The sequence below is a fragment of the Podarcis erhardii genome (assembly GCF_964252035.2).
Source record: "Podarcis erhardii genome assembly, chromosome: 10".
NCBI classification, from domain to species: Eukaryota; Metazoa; Chordata; class Lepidosauria; order Squamata; family Lacertidae; genus Podarcis; species Podarcis erhardii.
The window spans coordinates 53,809,869-53,837,613 of NC_138500.1; the positions used below are offsets into that span (position 1 = coordinate 53,809,869).

Here is a 27,745-nt window from a genome sequence, read left to right on the forward strand (position 1 = left end):
TCTTGTCTTTGCCCAAGGCACCCTACTCCGCCTCGCCTCCTCGAGCCCCATTTACAGCCGGGTGCCCCCCACCCCTCCCCGGCTGCCCCTTCACAGCTGAACTCACCAGTCGCCGCCGCCGCCGCCGCCGCTCACTCCGAAAAGTTCTCCTCCCGCCGCCATTTTGACGCTTCCTCCCCTGCCTGCCGCGGGTACGGGGAGCGCGAGGGCTCAAAAAAGCGACGCGTCCGGAGGGCGTTCGGGCGGGCTGACGGAGAAGGAATCCCGGACGCCAGAGCAGCTTCTGAGCTGAGCGGCGTCGCTTTCCCACCCCGCAGCCGATGGAGGAGTCACCTCTGTGGGACCCTTTTCCAGACGTCGCTTACAAGCCCTCGAGAAGATTGCATGGGGGGAGACACGCCCTGGCTGTGTTTGCTTTTTCACAGGCGTCTCCCGCTGCAAAGGGAGGCGTCGTTGTCCTGGGCTGGCAGCGGGCGGAGTGGCTCCCCCAGCACGGTCCCCAACCTGATCAAAAAGCGGCTTTCGGTAAGACGTCGTTGGCCTCTGAGCATGGGCAGAGTGGCTTCCAAGTTGGAAGTTCCAACTTGCTGAGGTGCTGCAAAGCTCTGAAGGTTGCCGTCAAAGGAAGAGAAGGACTCCTTAAGGCAGGTACACCCCAGTTCATCTGGAGAAGGGTTTCCCAAACTGGGATCTCCAGCTGATTTCGCACTACAGTTCCCATCATCCATGACCACTGGTCCTGCTGGATAGGGATGGTGAGAATTGTAGTCCAGAAGCAGCTGGAGACCAGAGTCTGGGAAACCCTGATATAGGTGGCAGGCTGGCCCAAGACATTTTGAAGCCCAGGGTGGATATTGCTTGCATGTAACTTAACTGAGCACCAAGAGCCTTGGGCCACTTGGTCTGCACATCCTGGTGGACAAGAGGCCACCTCTCACACAATCCAAACGAAATAATCTGTGGCATGTTCCAGCCAACCAAAACGGTAGCATCACATGTACACACTTTCTATCTTACCAGCTCTCCCTTGAGAACAAGTTTGCTGCTGTCATAACAATGGCCAATTCTGGGCACAGGCAGTATAAATGCTTAAGAACTCAACTAATTTTGGAAAATATGGTTTATTTACATTGGGTGTGAACAGTATTTATAGGTGAGATATCTGAAGAACACCTCTGTTTAATTCTATACCTTTGCAAAGTGGTAGCGGCCTTAATTTGGTGCATCAAAGACCAAAGGGCTTTAGTAAAATTGGTGCTGAAAGTCGCTTTGTTGTTTGATATCTGTTGATGCTATTTAAGTTGTACAAGTTACAGGCTAGTAATTGCAACCTTTAAAAAGGGGGAATGATTAAGATTGTGAAAGTGACAAGTTAAAACAATTCTCAAAATATTTCATTCTAAACAAATTGTAAACAGGAACGCAAACTCAGTGGTAAGCGTCAGTGATGAATTCATATGTTCTACTACTTTTTTTGGAAATAAATGAATGCACATAGAGTGCTAAATATTTTTATCTGATATATATGAACCAAAATATATTAGAAATGGATAAGCCTTAATCTCTAAGTGAGTGTGTAATGATTGATATGGGTAAAATACATGTTATTTTAATTATAAACTAAAAATTATAAAGTTTCCTACAGTTGATGTTTAAATATTATTTAAAATTTAAAATATTATTTATAAATCAGGTATATTTAAAATAAACAAATTGGTGGGACCAGAGCAAGGCATTATTGGATTGATGAAGTAGGCCCCTTTTCCCAGTTCTGAATACCTCTAAAACATTTCTGAAGATTATGTATAAAATCTGGTATAAATATACAGATTATTATGGTTTGTGATAAAATGCTGCACTCACACTGTATACTTTGCAACAAGTTAATCATTGAAGTAGTGTCCTCATACATAGCGAAGAGCAAACTGGGCAATATAGCACACACCAAGCAATACTCAAAAGCTGTTTGCGTACCTTCTTTTAATGTGTTCACAAAAAAACCTAAATGAAATGAAAACACAAATGCAATTTTTTTTGTGCTACACATTCTTCCTTGCGTTGACCTGGATTCCTTTATTATTGGTAACCCTAAAACTCCCCATATTTACACAGCTTTCTCTGTATTTCTAGTGAGATTCCAGTAACAAGTCCATTTAAAATAAAATGTGCCTGCAAATATTACTTGGGGTGGTTAATTGCTCCAAAATATTTGTTCACATTAGGGCAAATGGGAAAATAATAAAGTGATTCCTCTACTGAAGGATCCACAACACTTTCACCAAGCCATCAGATATTACTGGCCAACTTCTACCATTAAAAGTTTTAAACCATTTCACTTACATATATCATGACTTGAATTTCAGGATCTGAATGAATGAGAAAACATTAACATGCACTATATAACAGAAATGCACCTATGCTTAGGAAGTCCTAGGGACTTTCTGCTAATATTAAACTGCACATCTTGCACATTTGAGAAGTATATATTTGGAATGAGAGAAAAGGTAGCACCAGCATGGCAGCTTTACCTACTCCCAACACACACAAAAACACCCTAGGAAGCTTTTAAATAAATGAAAAGGAACATTTAGCATTAGATGTAGGAAACCTCTACCTGCCTATGCAGCAACTATTCTTGGTTCAATGGATAATCAAACTAACTGGGGCGTGATGCTTCAGAGTGCCAACTGCCACTCTACAAGATAGCAGTTATGACAAGCAGGATATGACAGGCAATCACCCTGTTGTCACAGATGCAGCCCATCCATACCCTACTTTTGCCTGTGGGATTAAGTGAGTGAGTGGCTGGCCAAATCTGGGCCTGAGGCTGTGCCACAAAGCCTTCAGAGGGATCACACTGTCCTTTTCAGAAGGTAAGAAGAAACCTTACAATTAATCAGGTTTTCTTTTAAACATAAATTCCCTATGGTTACTTGCAGTCAAATCTGAACATTCATAGGGTTGTTTTTTAATGTTACATGCAAGAGGTACAAAAAAAAAATGTTTACAAAGCAACACCACACTGTATGAAAGTTGTGTATAAAAACTACTGAACAGTATTCAAAAAGCAAGTTGAGATGTCAGTTTTGTGAAACATTAGTGTGACATTTTGGTGGGAGTGTAAAACTTGTACACATTTTTAAACACACAGAAATCCCTTTCAAGCTGTGTAGTGGCACTCCTGAAATGGCAGCTGACTGCTTAACACCAGGCCAACATTTATTAAAACTGCCATTTTATTTATTTTTAAATATATTTTACTGATTTTCATTTTATGAAAGTACAGAAACCATTGGGTCTTTTTGCTGTTGGTTTATATATTTCAACTTGTATCAGCTTGAACCCACATTAAGACATGTGAAAACAAATGCCTTTAATCTGATATGGAAGCTAGATATAGGAGTCCAAAAATTCTGGTGCAGTTTTAAAAATGTTGGTGCAGTTAATAAAACAGATTTTGTTTAAAAGGAAACAGTTCCACCCAGGATTAGATTTGTGAAAACAAGTTATACTTCATTTTTCTATCTGCCACCAAAGAAACCAGTTTCTTAGCTTGTGAACTTCAGAATTTTTTAAAAAAGATTTATTATGCAGATTAGTCATCTAGCCCTCCAAAACACTAGAGTGCCTTTATTTGTTTTCATTCATAGCTGCGGGAAAAACTTACAAATTACATTAATAAAAATATGTAGGATTATAATGAGGCTCAATTCAATACTTTGCTGATTTCACGCATCAGAGACTTCTGGAGGGGACTGTTATGCAGCTTTGTACTGAACTTCAATGCAAAATACTTTGTAACACAAAATACAATGAAAAATTGTAGTGTGGGCAATGATGTTAGTGTAATTAAAAAATGGCAAGGATATTGTACCTTGGAAGTTAACAAAATAATAATAATAATAATAATAATAATAATCCCATATTTTAAATCTACCATTATATATGTGTATGTTATATATCATTCCAACAGCATCAGGGGCAAGAGAATCTAATCTCTTCCTGAAATGTTCTAATTGCAGCATTAAAGACATGTAAAACCAATCTGCAGAGATTTTCATTTTACCCTATCAAGATTGACTCAACCCAAACTTTGTTCTAGGTCCATTTTTTGTTCAAGTCAAACACTAACAGTGCATACTATAAACGTTCTGCGCCAAACCTCTAAGAAATGCTAGCATGAACCTCAAAAATCATATCTTGAGATTTAAAAATATCACACCAAGAAACATTAGCATATTTGCAAAATCACAGTTCACAGCACTGGAGGGCGGAGGGGAAATTGTACCTTTCCGGAGTATTTTACCGATACAAATATTAAAGTAAACCCTGTTTATGCTATGGACATGAGCCATTCTGCATAAAACATGCACTTCAACTTTTCAATACAAGAATAAATTTTAAAATTCGTAAGTAGAAAAAAGTGATGGCTCCCAAAAACCTTTCGAATTTCCTTTTTGTAAATGCTTTCATGTGCAGAGCAGATGTCAGTATAGCAAAATTAGTTTTACAGTAAAGGGAGTTTGAACTTCATAGCATATTTTAATTGTTACATTAACTTAGAAGCAGTATAGGATCTTCTAGCTCATAAAAAGGAATAGAGCTGGTCTGGCTTTCCCCAGAGTCAGAGTCATAAGGAGCATCTGGAAGCTCCATGAAGCTGTATGCCAGTTGTTCATCTTCTGCATCAGATCGGATGTAGCAGGAGTTATTAGAAAATTCCTCTTCTTCTATACTATTGAAATCCTGGGGGATGTACAACATCCCAGGGTAGTTCCTACTCACCAAGTCACTTGTTGTTTTAAGTGAGATCTTCCTAAATGCCATCAGGTGCATATGAGAAAATTTTGAGTACTTGAAACGTTTAAAGCCCAAGGATTCTATAGCAATTTTCCAGCTTTTCATCATCATAGCGTGGCGATTCTGATGGGAAGAGTCAGGAGTGATAATAAGCAGCAATCCGTTCAATACAAGAAGTTCGTGGGCCTTTTTGCAACATATCCATCGTTGATAAGGTGAAGGGAAGTAAGATAGGAGGAGGGAGAAGACCACAATGTGGAACAATTCTCCAGGCAGGGAATCAATAGGATTTTTTAGCTGTTTCAAAAAAGCATCTATGGCATCTTGTGCAAGCTGAAGAGGTTGCTGAATCTGAAGGTTCAAGAAGTCGCATTTATAGACGCTCTGCCAAAAGAAACACAGATGCAGCAATCTACTTGGATGGTGCAAGCCAGGTACATTAAAACTATGCATTTGAAGCATTGCTACACCATGAACAGATAAATCTTTTGAGCTTAAGTATTTTATTCTAAACATTTGTAGAGCATTTTCCATCAAGAAAAAGAATCGCAAAGCATTTTCCAAAATAAAAACAGAATGTAAGAAATTGAAATAGATTTAATAAACAATTCTGTAGCAGCCAAACATCAGAAAGCCCACTGAGTTGGACGGCATAAAAAAAAAACCAACCCCGCAGATCACAGCTGTTAGCCACCTCCACCATCATCTTGGGTGAATAAAAAGGTATTGTAGCTGGTGATAAAAGTTTCAAAGGTGTAAACTGTCTGCCCTACTAGAGAAAGATAGTTTTATCATTACGAAGAAGGCTCTACCTCGCATACCCGGCAGTTAAGCAACACTCAACAGAGGGAAGATACAACAAGCAGAACCTCCTCCACTGATATCAAGGCTGATGTAGGTTGGTATCAGCAGAAGTGTTCTCTCAGATACCTTGCTTCCAAGTTGCTCATGGCATTCTATGTCAACAAGAGCACCTTAAATTGGGCCCAGTAACATATAGGCAGCCACTGCCCATCCTCCAAGACAGAAGTCTCATGAGACCACATGCCAAAAGTGACAGCACTCTAGCAGTAATATTCTGCCCTATTCACAATATCTGTATCGTGCAAGGGCAACCCCCTGTATAGGGCGTTACAGAAGTCAATTAACTGATAAACTAAACAGGCATATGTGTAAAGCATTTTTTAAAAATAAATAAATAAGCAAATGGCAGTTTGTTCTTAAGACAATGTACTTGTTCCATAGAGGGTATCATTTTATAAGAGACATTCCCTTCTATGGAAGAGAGAAAGTGGAAATGACATAAGACGGTGCTTGCCATCTGCTGTTTTTCTAGGCATTTGCACCAATACTAAATATTACTAATTATTTTTAACAAGAAATCTGTTGGATGATCGGAGGCGCTCCCCCCCCCCCAAATTAAGTAGTCTAACCACTGCAGTCCTGATTCTGAAGCACAAAGGAATTGAATTATACTTTTGATGTAACACTGAACTATGGAATTTAAAGGAATATTGCAAAATTCATAGTGATTATTCAATGCATTAATAAATACACATAAAAATAAAGAACACCCTGGCAGCTGTCTTTCATACAAAACATTGGTTTTAAAACAATTCAGGAAGTAAAATATGTTTTGACATTTCCCCCACTGATTTTTACCTGAATTTTACAGCATGTAATCAAGGGGTTCAGCAGTGCTCAACTTTGGATAGATCATGTTCCTAGTGAAAAATCCAATGACCAAACTGCTACCTTTAATGGATTGCACTGTTCTATTAAAAGTTTTACTTTTTATGACACATTGATTTGTGGATAGAATGCTTAAACAAACCCAAACATATATGACTGTATCTGACGAAAGTCACAATTAGAGCCACTGAAATCAATGGACTTTAGTCAATGGGTCTGCTTTGAGTGTGGCTTAGCTGGATACAAGCCAAGTGCATGCTGCTAGTATCCAACTGAATAATTTTTTGCATGTTAAGGATTTAATAATCTTCTCTTGATTAGCTGTACTGACAAATGTTTCATACCTCAACAGCTGGGACAATGTCAATGCCAACCGTCAAAAATTCTTCAAACTTCAAAAATGGATTAAAACAGCTGCCAACATCAAGTAATCTGATCTTTCCTGAAGGATGTAGCAATCTAAATAGAAGGGGATTCAAATTGTGAAATAACCTTTAAAGAAACAAAATCTGTGAATCTTTTAAAACAGGGAACATATAGCTGCATTTATATAACTGGTGAATGGTGACATGCCAAGGCATTTCCCAAGAAACCTTGTCTACTCCATCAGCCCACAACTCCCCACATAGGCAATTCCTAACCCTCTTCCTAGTCCCCTTCAAACTGTACTTCCATGTGATTCAGCTATTGAGAGAGCAAAGCAGGTCCTTGTTCTGAACACATTTCTGAAAGGTTTTTTTCTTTTGGGAGGGAAGGAGACTTCATATGGGTCCAAAAAGTAACATAATAATAAATTTATTTAGTGAAAGATAAATAGGTCCTGTTGTCTTTTGGGAAAATAGAGGTTTCCTGCTTCTGCTGACCTTTGCTTATAACACACAATAAGTTTAGTAATTGCACAACTCTTACAGGTTTTTTGGTAAAAAAATTAAGTTTCTATTGTTTAGACAATACACTTCAGGCTTCCTCTGGTGTTGTTTGGCAATAAAGTTCTTGTTTGGCATGATCAGGCCAAATGTATGCTTTTTAAAGTCCCACTGATTTTAACAGAAACATTAGATCACATACATGGCCCCCTTCAGTAAAATAAAAAGGACTCTAAAATGCCTACTTAGTCTAGCATGCTAAATTCACAAAACACACACAAATGAACTTCCACCACCACCACATCTGCCCTCTGATAACACTTACTCATCCATTATAGAACTGTGATTTGAATTTTCAGAAGAACCCTCTATTTTGGAAGCTGGGTGAATACTCATGGTTTGAATACTTTGAGTAGCAAGAACTGCTCTTTTCTCATCTTTTTCCAGTGCTTTTCGTTTCCCACCATTTTGAAAATATTCCCGTGACACACTTGCGGAGAAAAAAAGAGGGGGAAAGGAAACTCAAAATAGTTTTCACTATCATTTTCTAAAGGCACTTTCTTATCTATATATTTCAAAGAACAGAGTATAATTATTCCTTATCTCGGTAGAATGATTTAAAGTGATTGTACACATAAAATTAAACAAATGGGTTTGCGCCAAATGTTAATTAATGTGATATAGTATCCCGAGCTATCTGTTCAAGACCATGCAGTTTATTCAGGATCACAAGCAATTAATGTTTCTTTCCTTCTTTCTTCTTCTGAATCTTTTGTCTTATTAGAAGTGTTTTCCACACCAAGCTGGTGTTTATATCTCTACAGGGCTTCCCTTCAGCTGTATCCCACACCCCATTTCAACCAGAACAAGCAACTAAAACTGTTAATCTGAAAACTAAGTGCTTTCATTTGACTGCATGGGTAGAGTCCAAGGAACTGCCATTTCTACACTACAGGTGGGTCTTCACATTCCAGTATTACTGGGTAAATCTATTCTAGAAACTGGAACGAACAACTAAAATCCCTTTTAATCTCCACCTGTCTAGTGAGGCAGTCTTAATCCATCAATTTAGTACCAAGCATGTGGTTTGAAAACAAAGCTTGGCAGCAGAAAACATCATGAAACCTTGGGTTTGGGAAAGAAGGTCTCCATTTGTATACATTTGATAGAAACACGTTTTCCATTCACTATTTGTTAAATACAAAGACTGTTACAAATATAAAGAAAACAAAAACAGAACCCTGAAAGCAATTATATACAGAAACATATATTCTGTGGAAATGTATTTTTGCAATCTGTTCTCCTGTAGAAATCCTGCAAGCTTATGACCAAAAACAACTTTCTCAATAGTTTGCATTAGACCACTTACCTGCAACACCATTCAATGCGGCCCTCTCCTTCACAGGTTTTAGTCCAATGGTTATCTGCCAGATTTTTCATTGCCTCAGCGTATTCACAGAGTGTTTCTTCATCTTCACAATGTTCACGCCAGATTTTATCAAAGTCCCCCACTAAAAACACACACAAAAAAAGAGACGGGTGAGAATAATGGACAAGTGTTCATCAAACCCCGAGTCCGGCTTATTGTGGAAGCATTGCAATGAGGAGAAGAGAGAAACCTAATTGTGCAAACTTAATAAACAGAAATAGCAGAAACCAACTAGCAGCTTCATTTTCTGTTTGGGTATAAAAATACAGTTTGGATCTTCAGTCATATAGAAAAAAAAAGGTATGAAATATTTCCCTCAAACCCATTTGAGGATTGCATCAAGTTTGTTGAATTGGAAAGGAAACAACCCTATGGAGCAAAAGAGATATTCTATTGCCCCATCTCCCAAGTACCCACAGAAAGGATTACTCATTATTCAGAACAGAAAATTGGATTACAATTACCACACCAATGCAAAAGATATTTTCAAAAGTAGCTCAAGAGCCTTGCCTACAATGTTTTTGAAGCCGTTGGTTGAAAATATATACCTGGCATATTTAGTTTGACTTCGTTAAGGAAGTTACTCATATGACTAGATTACAACACTTCAGGTTTTCTCCCTTGTTTACTCTGCACAGTAACCTATCCTTTGCTATCCTACTTCCCTTTCAAGCTCATATTGGAGAAGCCACACAAGCACTGATTGTGCTGCAGCGAAGAGATCCAGGGAGAAAAGCCATTCCTCCTTTCCCTCCCCTCTCTTCCAGGTCCCATGAAGGGCCTTCACTACCCTAATGGAAAATTTTGCTTGTTTTTCTGGCTCAGCAGACAAACTACAATATCAGATTACTAATAAGACAAACTGTTTACCATCCAAGATTGAATTTACTCTAACCACCATTTCCTGAACCTTCTAAACTATGCTGATGTAACCGACACTGGAAAGCTGTATAATCTCTTCTAAATAACTGACTGATGTTCTCTGTTCAGTTCACAACTAGTAACCAATTCAGTGTTGCACCAAATGGAAAGCTACCACTCTGTAGTATACTGGCAGGGAAAGCCTATTTTTATGTTACAAAAAAACATTAGATTCTAGAAGACTTTCAGCTTGTATTAAAGCACCCATTTTAAATATTTTCCCAACTCTCAGCTATTACCCAATTTTTTTTTGCTTGTACTCCCTTAACCTGTTCCTCACAGTAGGTACAGTATCATTTTGTTCACCCTTCAGGGGCACCAGGGTAGGTTACTTGAAAAGTTGACCCAGACAATGCCAAAATACAGTGGTACCTCAGGTTACATACGCTTCAGATTACAGACTCCGCTAACCCAGAAATAGTACCTCGGGTTAAGAACTTTGCTTCAGGATGAGAATAGAAATCGTGCTCCAGCAGCACGGCGGCAGCTAAAGAGGTGCTTCAGGTTAAGAACAGTTTCAGGTTAAGAACGGACCTCTGGAACGAATTAAGTACTTAACCAGAAGTACCACTGTACTCAAATAAATTTTATCCTCTGTAAGCCAAGTGGTCAAAAGGTAATTAGACTGAATGCTCAAAAAGCTACTACCAGGTGGTGGTGGTTGTTGTTAGAACTTGGAATGAAAGGCATTGACATACTTGATTCTTGCACTTCCTTGTACACACCCAAAAAGCTCTTTTGTAGATAACTGAAAATTAGCAGCATGCCATAAATCAAAATAAAATGGGTGCTAATAGATTTTACCCTCTCGCTTTTTCAAAAGCAAAATTTGAATTCCAAAATATTTTACGAAACACTTAAGAAAAGACTAGGAAGCAACGTTGCATACAACTTCCTAATAATTATTTTAAACAGCTGTTATTCACCACTTGGATGCTTCAAATTACACCTTCCTTCATGTAAACAACCTGGGATTGGCATGCAGCTGCAATCTCATCATGGTATTACTGTGAACCGGGGTGGGTTGGCTATTGGTTTGTTTTTGTTCTTGTTTTTATTATGTATTTTGGGTGTTTTTATCTTGTATTTTTTATCTTGTATTTTTATGTTGTGGATCACCCTGAGATCTATGGATGAAGGGGTGCTATACAAATTTAGTAAATAATAGAAATAAATAATACACATGTATCTGTCCCCAGCTCTGTGATGTAGGATTAAATCTCTCATAATCAGTGCAGAGATTCGTGTTTTATATCTGTGCCCCCACCTTAATACAGTTAATAAATAAAGTACTGTACACATACTGGGTATCAGGATAACATAATGGTTAAAGGAGAGCTGAGCTGACAGGTAGCTTAGATTGCTTTGAATTATAAAGTTATTCATAAGTATAATGAATATGTCAGGAAAAAGCTTCAACATAATGAAAGGACGAAAAGGGTCAAAGACTTCCGTGTGTGCAGAACACCCTTGAGTTCTGGGGAGAGGCATCTGATACTGTGTGAATAAGTGAAAGATTGACCAATCAAGTCCTGTCCCCCCACCCCCACCACAGGAAAGCCTCATAGCAAGCCTAGAGACCAGGTTAGGCTCAGATCTAGTGTCCCAAACATGTGTTCAATGGGTATCAGGCAAATACATTAGTTAGCTTGGAGCCATGTTCATGTATTTTTGTTTATTGGAATATGTATAGATTGCATTTCATAAAAAATACAGCAAGGTGTTCTCTACCAATATACAGATGTATATTACTTGAAGCACATCTGTATATTGGTAGAGAACAGTGGCACAGTTCAAAAGTAGTGGCTGGACACTCATATTCCTTTCCCTCCCCCCACCTGCATACAGTACATTCAATTTTCCCCCTTACAATATAAATAACTTAAGGAAACCGTATGCCACTGAATTGTCACATCTAAAGATACTTAAAAGATTCCAACTAAAAAGCTTTGCATCTCACATTCCAATTAAACTGTGCACCTTATTACATATTTAACCTCCAAACCAAATATTTCAGTTCAACTAATTTTGACTACTAGAAAAACTGTTCAACTAATTTTAGTTCAATATTTGGTTGAATATGTTTTAGGTGTGGGTCACATATTAACAGTCCTTAACAACCTTACTATACAGCCGAAGCACATCCAATTCAATGTAGATGTGAACCGATAAAATAAGACAAAACTATGGAGAAAGACTTCTGCAGAACTCAGTTTTGTTAAGTGTAACTTGTAACTTGCATTTTAAGTAAGTTGTCAACCTAAAAGGTCCATAAAGCCAATCATTTGGAGTGACTACAGAGGGCAACCACCCCCTCGTCTAGTAATCACATCTCCCCTTACAAGTTAATACTGAGATCCTAGTTCCCTAAATTCTGATGCAGGAATCTTGGGAGGAGCCCTTCACCTCTCAACGTTTGGAGAAAGGACAAAGCTGTGAGAATATTTATAAGTTCCAATGGCTAAACTAAGATACAAAGATCCTTCTCACCCCCTAAGTCCTCATAACAGAGCACTTGGGGACGAATAGTGCTGGCATGGCAAGTGAAACTAGTTGGTGACAAAATCATGCTAAAATGTGCATACCCCAGCACAACTATATTGGCTCTCATTCATGCCTGTGTTTGAAAACTATATCTTATCCACAAATCAGGGCTACAAGCACTGCACGTTTCAAGAAAAGAAAGTCTTCTACAAGAATCAAAGTTTGTTCATTCAAGATTCAACAGTGGTAATGCTTTTATGAGGGTGGGGGGAACTTTCCAACAGTATGCCTGGAAAATACCACAACATGTAACACTGCCACAACACCAAGGTAATTGCGGTAATGCCAGAAAGTATGCCACATATACTAAGGATTAGGGTGCAAAGTTGGATCACCAACATTTCCTTTCACTACCGTCTTTCAAAGTGACAGAAGGAGCACATCCATTAAAATTGCTTCTTCACAGTACATTCTTTGGAAAACCTACATCAGCTTATTAACTTCAAGACACAGCTGACACTATGGAAAATTGAAACTTAAGCCTCTGTGAAAACTATATACTCATCCCATTTGCTTAACAAACGAAAGACAACTGATGGGTTTTATGTGTATATAAAGTGCTTGTTTTCTTCTGATGCGTGCATTTTTACTCCAAGGAGGTAACAGTAAATGTACTTTGTCTATTGCTTTTTTGCACCTATTACGCAAACAAGTAAATTAAAGGCAGATCTGTAGTTTTACTCCTTAAATCTTTCCATTACAAGAAGGTCCTAACTTCAGCAACTATGGGCTGAAAATTTCCATTTTTTGGTTCTGCCTCAGGCTAGCAGAGTTGGCCTGGTCAGCATATGCAACCATGGAATCTCTTAGATATAGGTTCTCCCACCAGTTTTCTATGATGAAGCATATGGGAGCCCATTAGCAACTGCTGATCCTGGAGCTCTAAAGAAGAGTGGATATGCTTAAGAGATATACTAGCAGCAATGGACTGATTTCAAGTACTTGCTTTCTTTGATCTTCTGCAAAAAAACCTGAAATACCACAAGATTACATTTATTTAATTCAAAATAAGTGAAATGGTTTAACTGGAAATGCTACTGTACACCCACTTTGCTCCTTGTGTGCCAAGATTTCAGCTAGAAGAGGTCATAGACAATCTAGAAGCAAGGATGACAAGAACATGCCACAACATATGTAGAAACTACCATATCAGGAATGGCATTTCCTTCATCCACAGCAGTTATTAAGGTAATCAAGCCAAGTCCACAGGATAATCTTGCAACCTCTGGGAGGAAGTAATTGCCATCAAGGAAATGGCTCATACCTTATTTAAATAGCTGATGATAATATAGAAGTAAAATTATTGTTGTGTAGCATCAATATACACGGTACCATCATGTTATACATGGCAAATGAGATAGGTCCCTGCCTAATTTTTTAGATGGGCAGTAGGAAGATACATCCCAGAGGGGCAAGAGTCACAGTGCATGGTTGCAAGAAAGTGCAGTTACAGGTACATTTGCTTCCTTCAGTTGTAAATGAGGACACACGAAAAGCTTAATTACCAGAGTTGTTCTGCATCACAGAAAATGGTTATGAACATTTTAGTCAAACTAGCTACTCAGTATGAAATTTACATTTCCACCTCTTTGACATGCAAAGAGGACTTGGGATATCTGTACCACATTCAAACAAGACTTTTATTTAAGGGTCAGCAGTAAAATTCCACGACTGAATCTACCAAAGAGGCAACGAAATGCACCAGGATGCCATTTCATTATTATATTAGATCCCACACACAATGGGATCTTGCGAACCCCTCCGAAATCTTTTGATGAAGGGTGGTATATAAATCTAAACAAACAAACAAAAAATGATACTAGCGGAGTGGTTAAGGCCATCTCAAGACCAAGGATGCCTTATAATCCTTTTTCTATCAGCAGGGTTTCTCATAGTACAAATACATGTCTTTTCTACAGATGTGGTACAGATACATCTTACTAAAACGTGTCTTACTAGGATAAGAAAAGCTATGCTATAAATATAGCTATAGTACAAAGCATATAACAGATGCATGAATTTTGGCTGACAGGTTAGGTTGCACTTGTGCTTAAGACATATTAATCACACTAAATATATTAAGGGCTCCTGTTTACTTACTGCAGGGGGCTGGTCCACTGTCCCTCAGACCTTGGGGACGGGGGGCAGACTATATACATATATATTTTTTTGGGGGGTGAACAAATTTCTATGCCCCACAAATAAAATGACACATTCTACTCATGTAAAAGCATGCTGATTCCCAGACTGTCTGTGGGCCAGATTTAAAAGGCAATTGGGTGGGATCTGGCCCCTGGGTCTTAGTTTGCCTACCCATGGCTTACAGATTATGTTACAGATTCCACCAAAATGCAAACAAAACAAAAAAAACCCACCCATATTATCTCTAGTCACCCAAAACATGCCAGACAAATTAGAATACAAGACAATGAAAGAAGATAACTCAAGGTATGCTAGAAACAACACAAAGTTTTGAGTTGCAAAGACTTTCAAAGGGCAGCTGAATAAATCTCATCAAGAGGATGAGCTAAAACAATCTTGCAAGTTATCCAATACCCTTATCAGATAGCTTGTTTTGCAAGTTTGTTAAACCTATTCAATGACATGCAAGATTGTTTTAGATGACCCCTTGATGAGATTTATTCAGTTGCCCTTGGATAAGAGCCCCAAGACCAGGGGTTGGCAATGTGTAGCCCATGGGCCAGATGCGGCCCACGAAGACCATTTTACCGGCCCATGAGCCACCCCTGAACCAAGCTGCCCACTTGGCGAGTCCCCCCCCCCAACGCTGTGCTAAATCAGTGCACCGACTCGCCGAGAGGCGCCAGAAATTGTGTCTGTGCACGCACAGATACCGTAAATTGCATCTGCGCATGAGCAGATGCCAAAAATTGCTTCTGCGCAGGCATGATTTTCGGTGTCTGGGCATGCGCAGATGTGATTTCCAGCATCGTGCTGCGCCAGTCCGGCCCACGGACGATCTTCGTGGGAGTGATCTGGCCCATGGCCAGTAAACCTTGGCGACCCCTGCCCAAGAGCTTAAGTATCTAGGGCCTGAGTATGTCACTTCTATTGCACTCTGTGCACTTCAGCAAACAGCTTACACTAGGCCTCAATTCTCTCTCAGTAAACTTATATATTAGATATTGGATATGTGACATGCAAAGTGATGACAAGAGCTGGAAGGAGAGGTCTGAATTTGTTTCTTGCCTGGAATTTTCATATTGCCAAGAAGAGGGGTGGGGGAGGGGACTGGTTACTAGGATTAATTACTCCACTGACATGATTTCATGCAAGTCCACGAAAAGTTAAACTAGCTGTTGCCATATTTGCCAATCTCAACATACATTCCGGACTGAATGTCTTTCTAAAGGATGCAATGTATCAACAGGATGAAGGCTGGAGATAGAGAAGCCTTGCAAGGTGAGATGCCTAGGAAATACAGACGTATGCAAGAGTCTGTTTAACAAGCGGAATACCGAAATGGATAGCTTCAGAATTCCCAGTAGTCAACTTTCCAGATTCGTCCCTCTCCAATTGCATCCAAGTAACTTCATACCTCATAGGCCTTAAAATATGGGTGTGTACACCTGTTTTTAAGCAACAGAAATGTGGAAAACAGCCCTGAGAGTCCAGAAAAGGCCCTCATCCTTTTCACTGCCCACAAAGCCAGGAAAAGAATATGGTAGCATTTTCTCCATCTCCCTTCCGCAACTCTTTCACATCTTTAGCTTCCTGGACTTGCCAGGCGAAATCAGGAAAATAATCTGGAGCAGCAAGGCTGGAATACCCCCAAGTAAAAGCAACACCCATTATGCTGTACAGCTTCATAACATTCTGGAACAAAATGGCAGCATTCAAAACAGGGGCTGTGGAAACACTGCGAAGCCCTGGGACCAGGATCACAGAAGAACACATCGCTTCGTGGCCTCCCCCCTCCCAACCCTTCTCTGCCACGGTGCTCCCAGCAGGTAGCTGAAATAAAGAGGCTTGAAACTCCGGATTCATGGCCAATAATACTCTGAATTATACAGGATACTGTGTACGTTTTGGGGGTTTAAGTCACGCCCTCTTAAAGCTTTGCGGGCAACCGCTTAATATCATCCCTGTGGCCACTTTTCTGGCTCTTGATATTTTTGGGGGGTCGTGGGGGGGGGGGAGAGAAGAGAGAGAAGAGAAGAGAAGAGAAGAGAAGAGGAAGGAAGCCATTGGATCCCATTTTGGCACAACGATGAAGATGTTAACAACAACCGTTTCTTGACTGAGAGGAGGCCTCAAGGCGGCCACCCTCTCCCCCCACAGGCCCGCGACCCCAGTCCCACACAGCCGCCCTCCTGCCTAGCTCCTCGCCCGGTGGGGCCAGAGGCCTACAGGGCAGGCGGGGAAAGGGGGTGGGGCCCGGGCTCAGCTTCCCCCGGGCGGGTGGGACCCTCCGCCCGGCCCCTTGGCTCCGCGGGAAGAGGGGCAGAGGCGCGGCGGGGCTTCTCCCCCCTTACCTTCGCGGTACTTCTTGCGCAGCCGCCGGTGGACGCTCTTCACCACCCCGGAGAGCTTCTCCTGCTGCAGCTTCCGCTCCTGCTCGCGGGGCGGCGGCGGCGGCGGCGGGGGGCACGGGAAGGAGGCGGAGGCGCCCGAGGGGGCCCCCAGCTCCGGCTCCATAGCTGTGGTAGCGGCAGCAGGGCGCCTGCGCTCCGCCTCGCTCCCTCCGCGGAAAGGGGGCGGCGGCCGTCGCCGGATTCTTCTGCGCCTCACGGCAAGCCAGGCAGGCAGAATTAAAAGTCTGGCGAAGGTCACGTGGCCCGGCTCGCCTCCCGTGGCTTGCTGGGAAATGTAGTCTCACGCCTTTCTTTTCTCTCAGGCGCAGCCGCCGGAAGCGCTGCCCGTTTCCGGATGCTTCGTTGTTATTTTCCCCACCACCACCCCGCTCCCCGTGGCTTGATGGGAAATGTAGTCCTTAGGCCTTTGGAATGTTGCTAGCGCTTCTGCAAGCAAATGCACCAGCGGCGACGCCTAAGCGTAAAAGGGAGGCAGGTTCTCAGAACTGTGCATTATAAACCACCCATACGGTCCAAGTGGCATGAAGATCCACCTCCTGCTCCTAACATGATGCAAGGAAGACAAATTATCCAGTTTTTACATCCCCCACTCATAGGAGCCAACTCCTAGGGGCCATGGGGCTTTGCCTAACAACAACAACAACAATTTATTCTTTATACCCCGCCCACTCATAAAATATTTGAGGGGACCACACAAACCCCAAGTTGATGGGCATTGTCATTCAAATGGTGTCTGTGCACTGCATCATGTGATCAATTATACAAAGCGGGGCTTACTTGCCCTCCCATCCAATATTTTATTCACGTTGCTACCCCTGCCCCCCCTTCTTTGTAATAAGAGATGCTTGGTTTGGTCAACACTAGTAATGTAATACATTTGTTTAAAAATACATTAAAAACAAACTTGTAAAAAAACCCTAACAAAACCACTCAATCCAGGGACCAGGGAGATTGGAAAGATTTGAGATTTTCCTGCTGTGTCCCCCCAGTTCACCTCAAGGGCGAATCTACTGGCTTCATCTTTATCCTTTCCTCTTTCTCCTTTGCCAGTCATTCGTTTGCTCTTGATTTTGTACAGATAAGTCAAATTTTTTTATCATTTGAAGGAGCCTGAACTTTTCCACACTCGTTTATAGTGCTATTCAACCTGTCCACATTTCCTAAATGCCCATTTCAACCCCTGCCAACCTCTGAATGTGGACATTCATCCAGAGCATGGGCAGGCAAACTAAGGCCCTCGGGCCAGATTCGGCCCAATCGCCTTCTAAATCTGGCCCGCGGATGGTCCAGGAATCAGCGTGTTTTTACATGAGTAGAATATGTCCTTTTATTTAAAATGCACCTCTGGGTTATTTGTGGGGCCTGCCTGGTGTTTTGACATGAGTAGAAGGTGTGCTTTTATTTAAAATGCATCTCTGGGTTATTTGTGGGGCATAGGAATTTGTTCATTTTTTCCCTTCAAAATATAGCCCGGCTACCCACAAGCTCTGAGGGACAGTGGACACCCCCTGCTGAAAAAGTTTGCTGAGCCCTGAGTTACTAAGTGTTCAACTCCTATTCATATCTTGCCGTGTATGCATCAAATCAACCTCTCGTGCCAAATTCCCTCTACCTGTCTATCTTTAGCCGGTACCGTACTATTTCATATTTAACTTCAAGCATATAGCTTTTTTTTGAGAGAAACTACATAGATATTTTTTTTGAAAAGTTGCAAAACAAAGTCTGTGCTGCTCATAGGATGGGAAACAAATACTAAAATGTCATAAACAGAATTGTGATATGGGGTCACAGTGAAAAATTGAAACTACGGTTCAAATATAAAAGAAGTCTCATATTTTATTCTGAACTTGAAGAGTTGTTAGATAATCAGAAATATAACCGGGCTAGCCTGCTCCTATGACTTTAAGAGCAGCTTGATGTACAGACATCAGCAGATGAAGCCAGGCCATTTTGATAAACATTATAGCCTGCTAATGTCTGCACATCAGGGTATTCTTAAAGGAACAGCTGCAGTGGTTATTTGAAAATTACTCAACCCTATGTGCCAATCACCCCAACCTTCTACTTATCTAGGATTATTCTCTCTTTTCTGTCAGGAGAGCTGACAAAAAGTTTAAAAGGTCATTATTTCTTGGTGGTAGTTTTGGTTAACATAAGCAATATACAGAAGCAGACACACACACGTACAGTATGTGTATATGTGCATATATAAGGATCTGCATGCAGAGCAACTTTCAATTGCATATTTTGAAGTTATCAAAGGTAAATTCTTGTTTTTATTCCTTATTCTAAGGATTGCACTAGATGAGCCTTGGAGTGCTTCCAACGGCACAATTCTATGATTTTACCTATGTTCTTTTGGCATGTCTAACGCAACACAAGCATTATTAATTTTACGCAAATAGGTGGGAGCCAGACTAAGTCTGCCATCCTAGGTATGCTTACGAGGAAGTAAGTTCCATTAATTCAACAAGTTACTCATGAACAGACAAAGAATTGCAGTGTAAGTTGCATTTAGTTCCCAGTGAAATAAATGAGACCTAAGTCATCACTAACTTTTTCAAGTTTTTTAAAAATGGGCTCTGTGTAACAGTGCAATCCTCTGCACATTTTCTGAGAGACAAATCCCACTCAGTTAAATGGAGCAACTTACAGGTCAACATGCCTAGGATTGCAGCCTTTGTCTTGATTCAATCCAAAGGCTGGGTGCACCACAGAAATTATGTTTCAAACATCTGTTCTTAAAGCTGTAGGGAGCTGTAAGTACTTCTTAATATTCTCCATCATGCTAAAATGATATACTAAGCACAACAGGAACATGCAGACATGTTAAAATATAATATACAAGACGCTTGGGTGATTTCTAGGAGGCAAACTTCAGGTTACTCTTTCAAAACCAGGCCTATCTTGAGGGTATGTTGTACTGGATAAGGAAGGACACTAACAAAATCACATCTAGGAACTTGCACACCTAGATAGATGCCCATTCAGGATTATCAACAACTCTGTCGCTATCAAGAACAATAAGCCACCTTTCCACACAATGGTGCCAAAGCAGCTAACAACAAACAAGATAAAAGGCAAGAGAAACAGTCCTGTGAAACACAATGCATAGATTAAGAAGGTAAGAAAACCCAGCCTGACTGGCATGTTCTCTCCCTCCTGGTCGTTCTTTCGGGAGCTTCAAAAGCTTTCTTCAGCCCAAACATCACAATGACCGATGCCAACAGACACCGGCACACTTAGGGATCCACAGTCTTCACAGCTTGCGTAACAGACCTCAGCAACTCAGCATTTTGGCTAATCTACTTTATTTACATATAACCCCCCTCGGAGCACAGCAACATGGCTCCCTCTCTCTCTAGCATCAGACAGCAAAGAGAAAAAGAACAAAGGACAACAGTCCCACTTCACAGTAACACAAACATCCTGTCTCCATCACTTCCCACTCTGTGGAGTCAAAACATACACCGTCATGTGATAGACAACAATCCCATGACTGCGATCATGGAGCAGGAATTCTAACAGAGAAGACACCCACACTAAGTGAGCTTTTTCCCTACTACTGTGTTCAGCACTAAGGAACTGAATATAAGGCCTATGTGTTTTGGTTCTCATCCTTTCTTCTTATTTAAAGCACCCCTACCCACATAAACCTCCCTAAACTATGAGGTACATCCTCTTCAGAGGCCCTTTGTGACTCACCTACCAACAGGCAAGTGAACAAGGACTAGGGCTTTTTCCCCCCAGGCACCTGTCCACTCACCCACAACCTGTTCTTCTGCTTCTTCAGCATGGCGCAAAACCCATTTTATGCACCCAGGCTTTTAAGTTCAATTGTCATTTGTTATTTAGGTTCCACATTTTTATCCTGATTTCTGTCAGTTTGTGTGGCTGATTACTGTAAGCCATACAGGAAAACTCAAAGCAGGCCCAAAACTGAGTAAAAAGAAAATGCATTCATACTTACTCCTGCTGCTCTCTCCTGATGCATTGTTTCCCCTTATCATTATGTTAAACAAGGTAAGGCTAGAAGGGCCTGAAGTGTGCTTTCTTGATGTATGTAGCACAGCCGCTGTACTCAAGCCCCTAGGTACCATATACACTTACAGCAATCCTCTCAAACATGACACCTGTGCCAAATAATCTCTTTATCCAATTGGTGGGCTGGCCAGATATCTGATAGCCAGATAATTAGATGGTGGGGTGGACCTGAAAATGATCTGCTAAGAATACTGCAGAATCTAAATGTGTACTTTTCTCTCTTTTTTTACAGTACCTTAATCTTTGTTATATTCATTCATATATGACAAAAGTTGGTAGAATAAGTGGCTCAAGGAAAGAATAACATCATTACTATTAGATTATCCCCCATCCATCCCATGTTCTTGGAACCCTGTCTCTATTCTGTTCCTTCCACAGCATTCTGCTGTACAGAAATGTGGAGCCTTTTCTGGTATGCTGATCATTAAATAATGCTAAAAGCTTCCCATATTGCTAGATAGTTAAGTCACACCCACTCTCCTCCAGAGAGGAAGTGAAGTTTCTTTCCTCTTCCTTCCTTCCTTTCTCTCTCTCTCTCTCTCTCTCTCTCTCTCTCTCTCTCTGTGTGTGTGTCATGTAGCCGACAAAGACAGATGTGTCTAAGCTAGTTCAGAACTTAGAGCACATGTCTGAAGCTATCTTGCTGTATTTTCTACTGAAGAGCATTTTGCTTGTTTTATCCTTGCTGTTGCATGGAACAATGCATGACTGAGTCCTTGAATCTGTAAGTATAGCATTTTAAACTTACTTAACAGTGTGTGGTGTGCTCGTTGCAAGAGAGGGTAGAAAGAGGTTAGCTGCTGTGTATAGCTGAAGCTGGCTAAAAAGGTTTAACAGCCTATATTCCGGATGCTTCACTGAGCTGTTTATTTTGTGAATTTAATACCCTGCTGCTGGAGATCTCTGTGTGCTAGCCCCATGTTTTGAATTTAGGCACCCAGCCGTTTCTTTTTGTTGTTTACCCACACATGGATTCATATATTTAATTCCCCACACTTCACGCTCACAAATGGATCCGGAGGATTTTATATACAGTGTCCCTGCTCATATCATGTCTTCATTTATTTTAGCAAGCCTCCCTGTTGAAATCTTTTGCTGAGTCATTCACAGCAATAGCTAGATTCTCTGGGTATATATGTTTACACCCCCTATTGCAGTCAGTATGAATACACCAGTGTAGTAGGCTTCTGAATTGCCTCCATGGGATAATAATTTAAGCATTTGCTAAGTGTTTAGCAGGACTTATCCAGCCCTCAGCAATGACCCCTGTGTCCTGTTGACTATTTTCCCCCTTCCCTTTCTTCTTACAGTTCCTGTCTGCCATGAGCTATTACTGATTTTCAAGTTGCTTCTTTTGTGTCAACCTTTTTGTTGGCATACAAGTTTCTTTTTTTCTTTTCTTCTTTAGCAAATGCTGTCAAAACAGCCAGCCAGTCCAACAGGCTCTCCTGTCTTGATGTCACTCAGAATGGCCTGTGTCTTTTGCATGGATTCATGATTTTGTCAGCACTTGCTATGTATAATCTTGCTTACTAGTCAGTTCATGTGCAGTGGGCTGAGGACAGTACACTGATGTCAGGAAATGACAGGACAGAGGAGGAGATGTTAGTTGGGCTAATCTAAAGAGGCTGGTGATATCATAAATATTTAAAAATTGGAATATTTGTGTCTACTGAAGCCAGGGCAAGACCCAAGAAAACAGAGGCTACCGAAACAGCATCCAAAGAACTTGTGTAATACAAATTAGTACTAAATTAAGCTTGTATATATATTTTTCCCAACTGTGTACCTCTAAGATATTCTTTTCAGCACAGCCCTAACCATATCTACTCAGAATTAAGTCCCATTATATTCTGTGGGGCTTACTCCCAGGTAAATATGATTAGAACTGCAGCCTTAGTATGAAGTAGCAGATGTTAAGAGAATACATAAAAAATGTTAGGGTGGGGTAGGAGACAGACAGAGAGAGAAATTTAGTAACGTATTAAAAAATGTTAGGGTGGAGTAGGAGACAGACAGAGAGAGAAATTTAGTAACGTAACATAACACTTAGGTATTGTTCTGACCACTGGACTGTTTGTCTCTTTTGTTAAGCAGATTGCTAGCCAATGGCCCAGAATAGCTAGTAGGTATTTTTTTAATGGGAGCTAATGGCTGGCAAATGTAGAGAGATCATATCTAGAATCCTTGGGATGTAAGCAGAGGCTATAGCAGGGACCCCCAACATTTTTGGACACCAGGGGGCACATCTGTAACTCTAAAAAACCATTGTGGACATCACAAAATATCCACGTCAAAGAAGGAAAAACTGGTGATACTCAGAACCAACAGGGGAGGGCAGGGGCCTTGTGGGGCACCAAGGGGCATGTGTCTGAAGGTATCAAAGCACCTACAAGTGCCATTTTGGGGATGCCATGTGATAGGAAAGAATTTATTTTCTCCACAGGCCATCCCAGAGAAAGGGAAGAGGTTAAGATAGGTATGTGTAGAGAAACCTGCAGTTTGGAAAAGCAAGGCAGAGTGAAACACATGGAGATTGCTGAGAGCTATCTGTCAGCTCTGAAGATGCATTGAGGTGTAGAACTGAGGGCCGATTCAGCACTTGACTTGCTGGAATGTCCATCTGTAATGCAAGGCAAAAACAAGTTAATGCTATGGGTGAAGAACCTCATGACTGCTCTTAAAATATTGTGCCTGCTTTAACCTACCAGATAATGATGGTGTTGATAATGATTATAGTCATTACAATCATTCTGCCATTATATTTTTAATGTGTTTTCTCCCAAAGGGCTTGCACTTTTCTCCCTGTAGCACTAGTGAACACAGCTACTGTCTTTTTAAAAAAGCAAGCAGCTTTCCACTTTGTTTGCAAGGCTACTTTCATTGCAGGAAGATTCATTCTTTATGCTAAGCTGGAAGAGTGGTCACGCTATTGTCAGAGTTGAACTAGCATCACAGTTTCACAGCTGCTGAGCTGAAGGTGCTCCCTTTGTTCCCCAGATTGGTTGTCTGTGCAATCCTTTATTCTGTTGTCGCCTCACTGGTTCAAACTGTGTACAGTGGTACCTCAGGTTAAGTACTTAATTCGTTCCGGAGGTCTGTTCTTAACCTGAGGTACCACTTTAGCTAATGGGGCCTCCTGCTGCCGCTGTGCCACCGCTGCACGATTTCTGTTCTCACCCTGAAGCAAAGTTCTTAACCCGAGGTACTGTAACCTGAAGCGGAGTCTGTAACCTGAAGCAGAGTCTGTAACCTGAAGCGTATGTAACCCGAGGTACCACTGTACTCTATACTTACTCCAGTGATGTCACTGGAACTGTCTGGAGGAAGCAGTCTTGCATTATTGAGGCATTCATTGAACTACTCTATTCATTTTAGTCTGGTGCCTAGAAATCTGTAGTAATCTTGCATTCTGTTCTGAAATCCTTGCAAGTTACCTTATTGGCCATTTATGTACTTGTGTGGTTCTAGGATTGCTCAGGGCTCCAGCCTTGCTGGCTCTTCTGGTGAGTCAAGCCAACAGGCCATTTGCAGATGTTTTAAGATGTACGTAATCTTGGCTCTTAAGATGCTTGCTGTTGCTGAATCCACATACATGTACTAGGTCCCAGAGATGAGTGTCCACAAGTGTCCACAATCTATGACAGTGACTGCTGATCCATACTAAATATGAGCAGTTTTCACAGCTCAATGGTTTAAGATCTATTACAAAGTTAATTGCGTGCTATTGCTATATGCACACAACTTTTGACTTAATTCTGGTACAGTTCTGAAACCAAAAATACAATCAATATAAGGAATATTTTGGGCAGGGAAGGCTATTTGCAAATGTTCTTCCAGTTTATAGATTCATACGTCATGCTCCATTTCACATGGCTGTGCTGAAAATAAGGCTAGTTCATCTCTTTGTGCCATAAGGACCTAATTGTAATTCAGTGAGGAGAACGGGGGTCTCCTAAGAACTATCACCACATTTAACAAGTTTCCATTCCCAGGGTTCTTTGGGGGAAGCCATAAGTCTTAAGGTGGTATAGGAGCTGTAAATATATGGTGTGGGTCTGGGTATTATCTACCCTTTCCACAAACAAATCAGAGTGAATGCTCCTTAAATAGCCCGTGCCATCTAATCTTCCTACAAACAAATCAGGATGAATGGTCAGTAAACAGGTCTTCTGGAACCATACTGAGAGGGCAAAACAGAAGTTCAGGACCACGGACAGCTCCAAATCGCACTGGGACAGAATTTAGTAGCTCCAGGATTCCAAGAGCTAGGGTTTTACTCCAGCAAAGTCTGGAGCTAATTGAAGACTTAAATTATCTGCAGATAAATCAGAAAAGAAAGGCTCTGGAGATAAATCCTCTATTTTAAAATCTGGCAACATTTACCTTGGAAATGTTCTCTGAACCATTGTTTTCTTGCAGAGGAGCTACTTTACCTCTGTTCCTTTAAAATGACTTAAAAACACCCTTTTCTATCTCACTCTTTAAAGTAATCAAGGTGGCTAACAGCAAAAAACAGCCCACAATTCAACAAAAATATAAAAATGATAGTCACAATGTAAAAGTATGGCAACAGGTAAAACCAGAGGGTTATTTATTAAGCAGCGAAACTGGTATAAAATGATATATATCTGTAGTACAGATAGGACTTCCATTCTGTCACCCTTGATGAAACTGATTCCTTGTGTGGTTTTGGATGATATAGATCCTGGGGCCAAAATAGTCATAAAGTCCTGCCATTCCTGTGTACAGACAGCACCCAATAGTTGTGTTATTTGCATTGTATCAAGAGAAAGAAATGATAACATCACAGTGTAAAACCCCTAAAATTTGAAGGGACTAAAAGGCTCTTGTTGTGAGGCATTACCATTTGCAAGCCACACTTTTAGCAATGCATTTTGCATTTTGCTTTGTTAGAAATAAAAGCAATTTTCAGAGTAAGTGCTTTCGCAAATGCAAACTGCATATGCCTATGAGGAAATAAAAATATATCTTTAGAGCTAAGCCTAGCTATTTTGTCACAATACTTACCCTGGGGAAGGAAATCCAGTTGGTCTCACAGCTGGTTTTGTAGCTGATGTCATTTTTTGATACTCATTCCCTTCAGGTATAAGAGCATTTGAAAAGAAAGGAGTCATTTAAGTGAGGAAGCGGGAGTACCAAATTATGTTACTTGAACCATTCCTGTGCTTTTTATCCATGCCTGCAGGTCGTGTTAATTGTTGTTCTTACTTTTTTTTTAATATTCCAAATTATCCTCTATAAGCAAAATGCAATATAGCAAGTATGCACCATCTGCAGCGCTCAAATGAAACTTTCAGGGAACAGTTTCTCTTGCAAGCCTGAATTTCCCAATTGAAAGTGTATGATTACAATTCCTGCTTGTATATATAATAGAAAAATGGATAGACGGAGAAGGTGTAAAGGTGCTCAGCCCAAATTAGTGCAGGTGATTCCTATTGTGTAAGTTGGCTTCTGCAGCTGTATCATGTATTGGTTTAGGAACTGTGGGGTGTAAATTAGATGCTCATCTCAATGCACACATGGAGGAGCATCTTCATATGCACCCTCTGGGCTAGCCAGTTGCCCTCAGGTATGGTGGAGGATGCCCTGTCATCAGTACTGAGGTAAGATTCAGTTCTCAGTCCAGTTGGCTTCTTTACCTGTCATTGGGTGAGGGACACCATCTTGTCCTTTGCCTCAGGCAGCAAAATATCTTGAGGTGGCTCTATGCTACACACCCCTTGCCACAGAAAAATGTTTTTATGCATTATTGTAGATGGACTTGAGCAGCTTAATTTCTCCCTCAAAAAGTAAACACCACCGTAGCTGGTCTACATTTTGTGATAGGTGCAAATATGTTCTTAAGATGCTTGTCCGTTTAGTATTTAGGTGTGCAATGCTGCATTCTGGAGGAGATTATGTGATACAGGAAAGCAGAGTAACTGAAGCAGTAGAACCTGGGAAAGTAAGATGAGGGAAAGGATGGGTTTTGTTCTCCCCCACACACTCTGTTTAGTTATAAAATTAATCCCACCCTCAGTTTTATCTATAATAGAAAGTCCCCACTGTGGGCCATGATACAGTTTCAGATTTGAAGTAGAAACTTCTCTTTCATGACTGATGAGACTGAATGGATGAGATTATAGTATGTGTTTGGGAGGGAGCCTGTGTACTGACTCTCCCCACAAAATTATAGGGGCCTGCCTGGTCTTTTTACATGAGTAGAATGTGTGCTTTTATTTAAAATGCATCTCTGTGATATTTGTGGAGAATAGGAATTCATTCATTTCCACCCCCAAAATATAGTCCAGCCCCCCACAAGGTCTGAGGGTCAGTGGACCAGCCCCCTCTTGAAAAAGTTTGCTGATCCCTGATCTATACGTTTTTATTGAACTTGTGCCCATTACTGTATAGATCTTTAATTCCAGTCAGTTCTGTCTGCAAGGGCAGTTCTTTATTCTGGTTGTAGTTTATACATAACTGATTCTGGTACCTGTTCTCAAACTTGTTAATTTTTATGAAGATTACCCGCTCTGAGACCCCACAGCTAATTCTCCCCTGGCCTCCTCGCTGGCCCAAGTAGGACTAATTCAGCCAGCTAGCCCTGGTGATTATCTAATGCTTATTAGATGGATTTCCCCTAAATTGATTTCTGAACTTTGAATTTTATTGTTATTCATGTTTTTATACTGTATTTTATGCTGCTTTTACAATTAAGTGTTTTATATTTGTTGTTAGCCACCCTGAGCCCGGTTTTTGAACCGGGAAGGCCGGGGTGTAAATAATTTTTTATTATTATTTATTATTATTGTGGGCCTCTACGTGGCGGCTCTTTTAAATTGCTCTGAGTAACAGGTGGTGTCACTTTGTAAATAGTTTGGGTGAGTCTG

The 27,745-nt window shown here is 40.8% G+C and overlaps 1 protein-coding gene and 1 long non-coding RNA gene across 2 annotated transcripts; one reads left to right on the plus strand and one right to left on the minus strand.

The window, feature by feature from the left end:
* The first annotated feature begins 2,741 nt into the window (after positions 1–2,741).
* On the plus strand, positions 2,742–7,018 carry LOC309350891. Its single transcript, XR_014160566.1, has 2 exons — positions 2,742–2,873; positions 6,845–7,018. It is a non-coding gene; the product is annotated as an uncharacterized lncRNA (long non-coding RNA).
* SAMTOR (S-adenosylmethionine sensor upstream of mTORC1) lies at positions 4,523–17,012 on the minus strand. Its single transcript, XM_081878076.1, has 5 exons — positions 16,749–17,012; positions 8,728–8,869; positions 7,684–7,848; positions 6,837–6,951; positions 4,523–5,184 (listed from the first exon to the last, which is right to left on the minus strand). Exons 1-5 carry the CDS (start codon positions 16,909–16,911, stop codon positions 4,555–4,557), a joined length of 1,215 nt encoding a protein of 404 aa, XP_081734202.1. The 5' UTR covers positions 16,912–17,012; the 3' UTR covers positions 4,523–4,554.
* Between the last annotated feature and the right edge of the window lie 10,733 nt (positions 17,013–27,745).